This window comes from Arachis hypogaea, chromosome 4 (assembly GCF_003086295.3).
Source record: "Arachis hypogaea cultivar Tifrunner chromosome 4, arahy.Tifrunner.gnm2.J5K5, whole genome shotgun sequence".
Taxonomy (NCBI): domain Eukaryota; kingdom Viridiplantae; phylum Streptophyta; class Magnoliopsida; order Fabales; family Fabaceae; genus Arachis; species Arachis hypogaea.
Window position 1 is genome coordinate 93214110 of NC_092039.1, and position 11439 is coordinate 93225548.

Sequence of the window (11439 nt, forward strand, 5' to 3'; positions counted from 1 at the left end):
GCGCTCTCAAACATGAATCACACTAGGTCGTCCAAGTAATAAACCTTACGTGAGTAAGGGTCGATCCTACGAAGATTGTTGGTATGAAGCAAGCTATGGTCATCTTATAGATCTCAGTTAGGCTGATTCAAAGGATTATGCAGTTTTCGAAAATAATAATAAATAAAACATAAAATAAAGATAGAAATACTTATGTAAATCATTGGTGAAAATTTCAGATAAGTGTATGGAGATACTTTGTCCTTGTTGAATCTCTGTAACATACTGCTTTCTTACTTTCAATCCTTCAAACTCCTTTCCATGGCAAGCTGTATGTAGGGCATCACCGTTGTCAATGGCTACTTCCCATCCTCTCAGTGAAAAAGGTCCAAATGCTCTTGTCACAGCACGACTAATCATCTGTCGGTTCTCGATCATGTCGGAATAGAATCCATTGATTCTTTTGCGTTTGTCATCACGCCCAACAATCGTGAGTTTGAAGCTCATCACAGTCATTCAATCCCTGAATCCTACTCGGAATACCACAGACAAGGTTTATACTTTCCATATTCTCAGGAATGGCCGCCAATAATTCTAGCTTATACCACGAAGATTTTGATCAAGGAATCCAAGAGATATGCGCTCGTTCTAAGGTAGAACGAAAGTGGTTGTCAATCACGCGTTCATAAGGATGGATGATGATGAGTGTCACGGATCATCACATCCATCAGGTTGAAGTGTCACGGATCATCACATCACATCACATCACATCCATCGTTCTAATACAATAGTAAAATGTCCTATTTATACTAGACTAGTTACTAGGGTTTACAGAAATAAGTCCAAATGCATAAATCTACTTCCGGGGCCCACTTTGGTGTGTGCTTGGGCTGAGCTTGAGCTTTACACGTGCAGAGGCTTCTCCTGGAGTTAAACGCCAAGTTGTAATGTGTTTTTGGCGTTTAACTCTGGTTTATGACGTGTTTCTGGCGTTTGATTCCAGAATGCAGCATGGAACTGGAGTTGAACACCAATTTTTGTCGTCTAATCTCGAATAAAGTATGGAATATTATATATTGATGGAAAGCTCTGGATGTCTACTTTCCAACGCTGTTGAGAGCGCACCATTTGGAGTTCTGTAGCTCCAAAAAATCCATTTCGAGTGCAGGGAGGTCAAAATCCAACAGCATCAGTAGTCCTTTATCAGCCTCCTTATCAGAGTTTTGCTCAGGTCCCTCAATTTCAGCCAGAAAATACCTGAAATCATAGAAAAACACACAAAATCGTAGTAAAGTCCAAAAATGTGAATTTTACATAAAAACTAATGAAAACATCCCCAAAAGTAGCTAGATCCTACTAAAAACTACCTAAAAACAATGCCAAAAAAGCGTATAAATTATCCACTCATCAGCCAACAATCTTTGCACATCCACATTGAGACATTCATCCGCCTTTGCCACCAGTCGGTCCGTCGATCCCGAGGACGGCGTGGATTTGAAGCAGCAGGTGCTGCTCCTCACTTGGAGCCTTCACCAATAGGCTTAACAGTTGCGGGAGTTTGAGGAGATGTATTAGGCGATCCTCTCATGCATGGCGTACACAAATTACCTCAGGCTGGAGTGGAGGCGAGAGCTAGAGCGCCTTTAGCGAATGGAGCAACACATGGCACTGTACGTAGATCAGAATCGCACTGGTGGCATCTGCGCTAATGGAGCGACACAGACATCATTGCCTAAGCCATCGCCTTAGCAGCAAGACCAACGGGACGATGACGATGACTTTCAGTGACTAGGCTTTTTTTATACATTGTTTGATTGTATCATACCCTTTGTTATTTGACTTTTCATTTTAGTTGTACACTTGATAATTTAACATATTTAACTTCTATTATATAGAATTTGACTACTAATTGTGCAAAAAATAAATTTACATAAAAAAATTAGAATTTGATCCCTAGTTTCATAAAAAGAATCTAAAAAAATGAACTTACTGTCGGATATTCCGGAGGAAAAATTCGACAGTAATAATGCTGGGACAAAACAGTTTCGCACCGAAGTTACCATAAAAAAATCTATTGTTAACTAACACCAATATTCGTAGCTTAAAAAACCAATTATGCCGCAAATTACCAGTGGACAGCAAAATCTAGTGGTAAATATTTATCGGCGAGGTTTATATCATCAGATTGTATCCGACGGTAAATGTATTACCGGCGGATTATATTCTTTTTTTCGCCGGTAAATCCGACGGTACTCAGTGTTTTTCTTGTAGTGTTGGGTCATGATTCTTCCATAGACATCAAACATCAGGCGCGCATGCTCATCGCCATCCAACCAAAACACACGAAACCAAAATACTCTATTTTTCGTCGGTACTAATCTATACCCAATTCTTCCAACCTCTTTTCTCCTATTAGCATCCAAGCTCGTCAATACTAGACTCTTCAACTCAGACAAAGAATCTAATCGACGAGTGCGCAATACGATAGGACTATCACACTCAAAAATAATCCTATCGTCATTATTTCTCATGTGATAATTAGGATATACACTTACAAAAATATTTTCACCATTAGACATTTTTATGAAAGATGTTGAAATAACAAAGAAAAATGGGTAAGAAGTATGATTAAGGCTAATACTTGCATATCTTTTTATAGCTGAGTTAAATTTGTCGTACTATATCTCCTTTACAGTATAAGCGAAGTTATTGTGGCTTTATCTTGTTTACACTGTAAACGAGAAACGTTAAGGCCCTCCTCTAACACGTGTCGCATGTACATCCGTTTTCTTTGTTCAAAAAATGTATCTTATCTCGTTTACAAAGTGTATATGAGTAAGTGTATTATTAAATCATTTACACTGTAAATGAGAAATACAACGTTATATAAAATAGTAAATTACTTACAAATTACATATTTTAATAAATAAAAAAAATTAAAATATTTATTTTAAGAAATCCCTTGGAGCTGGCTTTTGGTTTCTCCGTGAGGAAGCATAACTTTTTTTTTTAAATATAAATTAAACTTTTATGAATTGTTGTTCGTGTGTATTGGAATTACTTAATAGTGTAAGCTTTTATAATTCAATGAAATTATTCAAAATTGATTTACTTTATTATTGTGACGTTGAATGATTTCGTAGTATCAAGAAGTTTTACAGTGTTTATAAAGAATTGGTTGTTACAAAAGATTATCCTAGTCATGAACTTTATGCTAATTAATTTTAATGGCATACAAAATTTTGTTTGATGTAATATGGATATGAGGGCCCTAAGACCTATGATCTTAATCAACTTTATAATTGGACAATTTTATGTTCGCAAACTGAATGTTAACAGAATCAACGAATCACATATCTTATCTCATACAAGCCTTCTATGAAAACCATAATAGGAAGCTTGCAAGGAAACAGCCTAAAGCTTGGAAGAAGCATTTGCATCAACGATAGTTGATTGCTGGAGAGGGGAAGATGCGTTTTGTGGCCCATTGAATGGGTCTCAACAGTTGAGCTCTCTTCTTGCGCCAGAACCAAATGGCAGCGCTGTACTGCTCGTTGCGAATCTTTCGAGTAGCTGCCCTCCAATCATACTTCTCCATCTCTTGGCGTGCAGCTTTTCCCATGGTTTCCCTCAACTCTCTGTTAAGCAACAAGGGCTCCAATTTGCTCATGCAGTCTTCAAGATCGCCTGGAGTGTAGAGATAGCCAATTTTTCCCTCTTGATCTGTAGGGATTATGTCCGGAATTCCTCCGGCTCGTGCTCCCACCACAGGAATCCCCGAAGACATGGCCTCCAAAACCACAAGCCCAAGTGTCTCTGACTCTGAAGGCATAACGAAAACATCTCCGCTAGCGTATGCTTGGGAGAGTTCTTCGCCTCCCAACATTCCTGTGAATACTACAGGCATACCCTCAAACATTTTCTCCAGCTCCTCCCTGGTGATAAAGAACTCATGTTACTACTGCTACTTCTCAAAACATTTTATATGCAACATTGCTTCATTTAAAATCGAGGTAAGTAATATAGAAAGACCAAATTACATTAACTTCCTTTGATTTTTGACAATATTACACAAAGCACTTTTCTATCTAGATTGTTGGGGGAGTAAGCAGAGACTTCTACTATTGTGGGGGATAGGAAAAGGAAGGTTTGTTAAACTTTCTTTGTTTCTGAGTTGTGTTATGTGTGCACATATTGCAATGAGACCCTGTGCCAGTTCACACAGACTATTGTTCTTTGGAATGTGAATTCCATATGATTGGATCAATATCCCATCGAATGTAATATCAGTTAGGAATCTTTCAGTTTTGACACTCAGGATACACCTTTGAACAGAAATACAAAGTAGAGAGATATAGATTAAAGTCACCTGTAAGGCCCATCTCCAATAAAAGCAATTCGTGCTTCAGGAAGCTTATCCATGATCCTGTCAAAACATGTCATTTGTTTTTAGTGCTGTCCCAATTTATATTTTGCAAAATCAAGGTCATCTGGAAAATATTAATTTGCAATTTTGTAAAACTCAAGTTAGGCATATTTACAAGATCAAGTTACCTTTTGAGAAAATCTAAACTCTTCTCAACTCCAAGCCGTCCAACATGAATTATCAAGGGTTTCTCCAGTTCACCATTGCTGTATGACAAATGTTAAATAATAAGATGAAATTCCATCGTGGTTAAAAACCGGTACATAATGTAAACATGATAAAATTGCCGAACCTCAATCTTAATCGCATTTCATGCGAGCGGTATCGAGGATGGAAGCTGTCAGAATCAACACCCTTGTTCCAAAGTCGAATCTTGTTAGCTGGACATAAACATGAGAAACAAGTCAATCAAAACTTTGTCGCATTGCCAACGGCATATCAATATATGGTTTTGTTCGGATGCTTTTATCGACAGAGCATGGACAAGGGCTTTTAATGTTAACCTGCTGTTACTCTAGCTGCTAGGAGATCCCTCGCAATGGCAACCGATGGAACTAGAGTGAGATCAGCTGCTCTATGTAGAAATTCTATATAAAACAGAAAACTTGATGTTACAATCAAATATTTGAGTCTGAAATGTGGAAACGGAAGCAAGACAGTGTACATACTTATGACCAACCACATGGGTTTCACCAGCCAGCTAAATGTATATCTCGGAATGTAACTGAAAGCAACATAAAATCAGCCACTATAACAGAGAGCAGTTCTGACATGATAATATCATAACAAACAATGGTAAAATATATCCAGAAAATCTGAACCTGGAACCAAACTTACACTGGTACATGTGTATGATAGGACATGACAATGGGAACAGAGAGAAGTTTTGCAATGATAAGAGCACCGAAAACCTAAGATTAATGCAATGTCCGAGTTACAAAGCAAGGAATATACATTTAAAGCTAACTATCCTTTATAAACATTAACGGATGCAGAGATAAAGGAACTGCAAACCAACCATTATGCCAGGTGACGACGCATGTATTATGTCAGGCTTGAACCGGGCGACCGCTGAAATTATTCTTGGACTGAGAGCCAAGGAGAGAGGTACCTTCTGATACCATGGGCAGGGGAAACTGCATTTTGTTTATTTAATTTAATTGAGAACTGTTATTATATAAACTAGTAATCATAGCCAGTAAGAACATTTTCAGCTAGGCAAATCCTAAATGAATAATATCACATTGTCAAACTGTACAAGTGATGATAAATAACTGTGAGAATTACATCATATGGAAATTTGAAAATAAGTACATTCACAAATTTAGAAATTACAAGCAGGGCAACTGGATGAGAAAGAGAAAAACAACTAAATAAAAGAGATTAAGAGATCAATGTTTACAACCTCCGGGATCCGATTATTTTAGCGCCATAAAATTCCTTGGGCACTCCTTCATGTGTTGTCACAACCAATACCTATATAGCCCAATGAAAAACAACTAGTTAGTTTACATTTTCGAATGAAAACTTCATGATGCAGACTCTATCATGCCCAAATTTTCTCTGAATCAGTGTGGATAAAGGGGAACACAAACATGCATACAAAGAAGCCAAGTAAGTAGGAAAAGTTACCTCATCTCCCATTTCACGGAGATGCTTAATAAAATTCTGGAACCGATTTTTATATCCAGAGACATATCTGTGACATAGACATAGCTTGTGAATACATATTTTATTAAGAATGAACCACATTTTTGTGTACAGAGCAGATTACATAAGAGATGTTTCTTATGAATGATTCCATAGCAAAGTGCCAAGTATTCAATTTCAATTTTTTTTTTTTTTTTTTTTTTGCAAACAGAAACTAGAAAGTGTGGTAGATAAAAATTTGCCAATTGCATTTAAAATTTTATGTCTCGTCAGACATCAGTTGAACTATTTTATAATGAAATATTCCTGAGTCTGAGAAGCGGCATGGTATAACAGCTAAAATTATAACCTTTAGTTTTGCAAGACTACACAACAAATAAGAAGCTAATATAATATATATCCAGAACAAATTTAGATGAACTCATCTCTCAATGCATTTGATATATAAAGCTGCAATTTCAACAAAATGCCAATCAAAGCAGATTTCTAAATGATAATATAAGCAAGCAAAGGTAAAGTAGAATCACTAATTAGAAAATATAAGTTCATATGAACCAGATGTTGAACTTGATCAGAAAATCCTGACTTTTGATACAAACCCACACTTCAACACAATCAAATCATCAAATGCCACTATTGGGTTTGGGTTTGGGTTTGCATCCTAGATCATAGTCATTGGCAATGACTAAGAGGAACAAACAATATTTTACTAAGAGGAATCATTGCCATGATAAGTTAAAAGTCTTAAGGCCGGCTATTGAGAAGGGCATAAACTTATCTACTACTTGACTAATCTGGAGTTGGTTGGCAAGTTTGATTGATTTGTAAGCAAAAAAATAAAAAATAAAAAATAAAAGAAAACAAAATTTCATTGTTTAAGAAGTATTCTTCCTGGATTACTCTTACTTTACAAAACCATAAACTAATATTAATTATTAAGAGGGAAAGTATGAAGAGTCAATGGAATATTTGTACAATGTATACAATGGAGGTTTAGCGAGTATTAGAGATATAACCATTAGTGTTACCTTTTCCCATCAGCTAAAACTTTTGGGATGAGTGGTATCATGACATGGTATTAGAGCTCTAAATTCGAAAAGTCAAGAGTTTGATCCTTAATGAACCCCAAAATCAGTTTAAGCTTTTGGGATGAGTGGTTTCATGACCTGAGATGTTTATTATCCCTAATACTCGGATGGTTATTCTAAATAGTATGGATGATGTTTATTTTGTAACTCAATAGCCCATTGTACACATTGTACAAATAGTCCATTGGCTCTTTAGCAGGACTCTAATTAAATGATCCTCTGCTGACTAACTGTTATAACTTTTGACTAATGATAAACGCTATCCAGCTATCCAATAATCACAAAGTCAACACTCGACACGGCAATTTCAATAGCTATAGCAATAAACCAAAACCCAATGTTTTGTAATTCTAGAACAGAACAAGCTAAAAAGGGTTTCAATTTCAAACGATCCACATAATGAAGAAGCAATAACAGCAAAAAGGTGGGGGGCTCACGCAAAAGGAGAAGGCTCAACAAAGAGAGCAATTCGACGAGGCCTTGAATTGTTCTCAGAAGGAGGACCCTCTTCTCCTTCCTCCTCACGCAATTCTTGATCTGATATGCTCATTTTTCCAGCTCCAAGAACCACACTTTTCCTACTCTTGAATGTCCTTGGACTCTGCAGAGAGCACAATCGCGCTCCCCTGCAGAAAAGAGTAATCGGTTTCGCTCCAATTGGCTGAAAGAGTTGCAATTTACCGGAATTTGAAGAAGAAGGTGGGGAGGGCGATGAACGAAAGTTGGGGGAGAGAGAGGGATTTATAGAGAGAGAAGTGGCGGCCATGGTTGTTGGAACTCAGAAAATTTGTTGTTGAAGATAGAATAGAATCAGATATGGTTCAGTGGTGGTGTAAGCGGGAAATAAGTCAAATAACTAATAAGGGGAAAGAGAGAGATTCAATCCGGGGAAATTGGAAAAGGGATATGGTATTCATAACGGTGGCGCCGTTTGGCGGTAGTGATTGGCAAAGGAGTGAAGTGTTATGGTAATTGGAAACGAAGGTACCTCAAGTGGGAACATGACAACGTGTTAATATGCGGATGTACCTTCGTGAAATTTCATTGGATGTTAGGAATTAGGATCACTTTTGTTTAGTCGATAAAGAATTAGAGTAATGTCAGGTAATAGGCGTTTTCATGGGTGGGTCAAATCGGTTTTAACGTGACTCAAATTCGATCTGAAATATATATCGAGCTTATTTATTAGATTTGAATTCGGTTATAAATTTGATGAAATTTATATATCTTTTGGTCACGATTATACCGGATAAAAATCAAATAAAAACTGGATTATTAATATTACATTACTCTCCTACCTTCTTGAAAGCTAGCATATAAAAATATCTAAATTTTTAATATTCCAAGTCTTCAATCATTATTTGATATGGTAAAATTTACTTAGAAAAATATAACAAAAATCAACCCTTCTCTAAAATTAAAGCATAAGTATAATAAATACTAATATTATCTAATAACACCAAATATTTAAATCAATACAAATAACACAATATTATACATTAGTCTAAAGTCTTATGCATTTTAAACATAAAACATTAACTTATAGTTTTATAATGATTAATAATACAAAATATTAATGTTTATAATACTTAAATTCCACACAAATAACCATCATCCATCACTAATAACACAAAATATTAATTGTGTATGATGACCGAGTCACTCAACCGAGTTTGGGTGACTTGAGCCATGACTCGAACCCGAGCCGAAATAATGATTGGGTCTGTGTTCGAGACCCTTACCCGACCCTAGACCCGGTGAAATAATACCAAATTAGGTCCTAAAATGTTTGAGACCAGGTTAGATCTTTGGGTCAGGTCGGGTCATGTACACCCTTATTAGGTCATAATTTATTTTCACTCAATATTAATTAATTTTTTATTTTAAATAATATATTTTAAATTCAATCTTAATTAATATTGATTAATTAAAAATTCATATTTTTTATTTTTAAAAAAGTAAACTATAATTTGTGGGATAAGTATTTTTTTTCTTAAATAAGAAGTGTGGTAAATTTTAACCTTTTATTTTATTGTATTTACATAAATATTTAAAAAGGTAATATACTAATTAATTTAATAATTTAATTTTTTTAAACATGCTCATGGACTTTTGATTTCTAATAACATGCTATTTTGTATTTGTCATTTCGTATTATTAAAATTTAGACTGCTTACGAAACTAAATATAATATGAAATAAAATTGATTCAACATTATAAAATATTTTTTTTTTTTGGAAAAAATAACAAAAACATTAGTTGGGTTCAATTCTATTTAATCCAATTAACATTTCTATTTATATTTTCTTTTCAGTTTTCCTCTTTCATTGAAAGTGGCAAAAATATAGTATGAAAAGGGAGTTAAATTGTACAAAGATAATTTTTTCTAAAACATGTGAACTATAAATGCTTATTAAAGTTTTTGAACTTGAATGCAACGAGATACATTAGCATTATAGTTTGAAAGACCTTTTGTTAAATATTTAAAACAACTTTAGAATATATATAATTCTAATTTTGCTAGATGAAAAAATGGTAGAGACAAAGATCAAGGCAGAATCAATAGGTTATGGTTATAATTATGGTAGAGACAAAGCAAGATTTAGTGAGAGCCACACATGCCAAGCGTGTGCAAAAGTTGGTCACACTACTTTGCAATGTTGGTGTTTGATAGGCAGTATGATTGTTCTTGAAGTAGCCAAGGCATAATTCAAAATCCAGATAGTGAAGCAGTGGTGTAGGATCCAAAATTTCATCAAGATAGTGAAGCATTACACCACATAATATCAGATTTGTCACATTTGATCAGAGGTCCTACCAAGACAATGAGCACATGAGTAAAATGGGGATGACAAAAAAAATTCGAATCTATGAACCTGCGGGAAATACTTATGATGGGAGTAAAATGGGACCGGTAAAATTTTTACGGAAACGGGAATCCGTCCTCACGAATAAACGGGAATGGGATGGGAATTGAGGTATTCACCCCATGTAAATCTGTTAAATTTCTGTTAGTGTGAAATTACTAAACTATCCTTTATATATATATATATATATATATATATAAATTCCTCTATCTTTAATTTTTTTATTTAGAAATAAATTAATAATGTTCATTGTTACGGATCCGGCCTACGGATCCCGGACCCATGTCCGAACCCGAACCCGGTTTACCGGGTCAACCCATTTTCATCTCTCTAGAAAGCCCCACACCGGCTCTCTAGAGCTCCTAACCAACTTTTGAATTTAAACGCCCCTCTTATCTTAGCCAGATAAGATAAAGATAAGATATTCACCATCACCTATAAATAAGAGGACCCAGATCCCTCCAGGTAATCATCCATTCCTCACACCTTATACCTCTTAGATCCATCCTGACTTGAGCGTCAGAGTGTCTTTGCAGGTACCTCCCCTCCGCTCCATCTAGGCCATCCAACATCCGATCCAACCCGCAGGTTCCCGATCCTCCTCTCAAATCGTATCAGAAGCATTCTGTACATTGGCGCCGTCTGTGGGGACCTGCGACAATCAGACCGGATGGAGGACATCCTGGAGGATAACCCATCAAGCCAGGACGACTCCCAACCGCGTCGTCCGATCTCAGGACACCATGAAGCCACAAACCAAGCAAAAATAGCAAGCACCATCCACCACGCAAACGAACACGTCGCGACGGACCCACAACATCCCGAGAAAGCCAGGGACAAAGCGGCACAAATCATCCAGGATCTCTGTCTCCGGGTCCAGGAACTTGAAGGGAAGCTAAACAACAAAGAAAAACACAATAACGAGCATGGAAGCCATGCAACTTCCAGGTCAAGATCCCACCGCGGCAGATCGCCAATCCGGCAACACAATAGGAGAGATGATCGCAGCACCTCACGCAACCGCCGACGCGAGAAATCGCCTGAACGACGATACGACAAGAAACACCATCGCAGCACTTCTCGGGATCTAAATCGTCAACATGATTCAGATGAAGACCGGAGATACCGAAGCACCAAACGCACGAGAAGCGACCATACCATAATGGGAGCTACACCCTTCACGGAAGGAATCTTAAGAGCAAAACTCCCCAGAGGTTTTGACAAACCCACCGACATGAAGTACGACGGAACTAAAGACCCTCAAGAGCACCTAACGGCCTTCGAGGCCAGAATGAACTTAGAAGGAGCATCCGACGCAGTCCGATGCAGGGCCTTCCCAGTAACCCTTGCCGGCCCAGCGATCAAATGGTTCAACGCCCTCCCGAACGGATCCATAACTAGCTTCCACGACATCACAAGGAAATTCATG

The 11439-nt window shown here is 36.8% G+C and overlaps 1 protein-coding gene across 1 annotated transcript; it reads right to left on the minus strand.

Moving 5' to 3' along the window:
* Positions 1 to 3260: 3260 nt before the first annotated feature.
* On the minus strand, positions 3261 to 8322 carry LOC112796983 (sulfoquinovosyl transferase SQD2). Its single transcript, XM_025839694.3, has 11 exons — positions 7581 to 8322; positions 6038 to 6104; positions 5811 to 5881; positions 5424 to 5541; positions 5243 to 5316; positions 5074 to 5129; positions 4909 to 4992; positions 4698 to 4785; positions 4534 to 4611; positions 4349 to 4405; positions 3261 to 3914 (listed from the first exon to the last, which is right to left on the minus strand). The coding sequence occupies exons 1-11, from the start codon at positions 7907 to 7909 to the stop codon at positions 3419 to 3421; spliced, it is 1518 nt and encodes a 505-aa protein (XP_025695479.1). The 5' UTR covers positions 7910 to 8322; the 3' UTR covers positions 3261 to 3418.
* Between the last annotated feature and the right edge of the window lie 3117 nt (positions 8323 to 11439).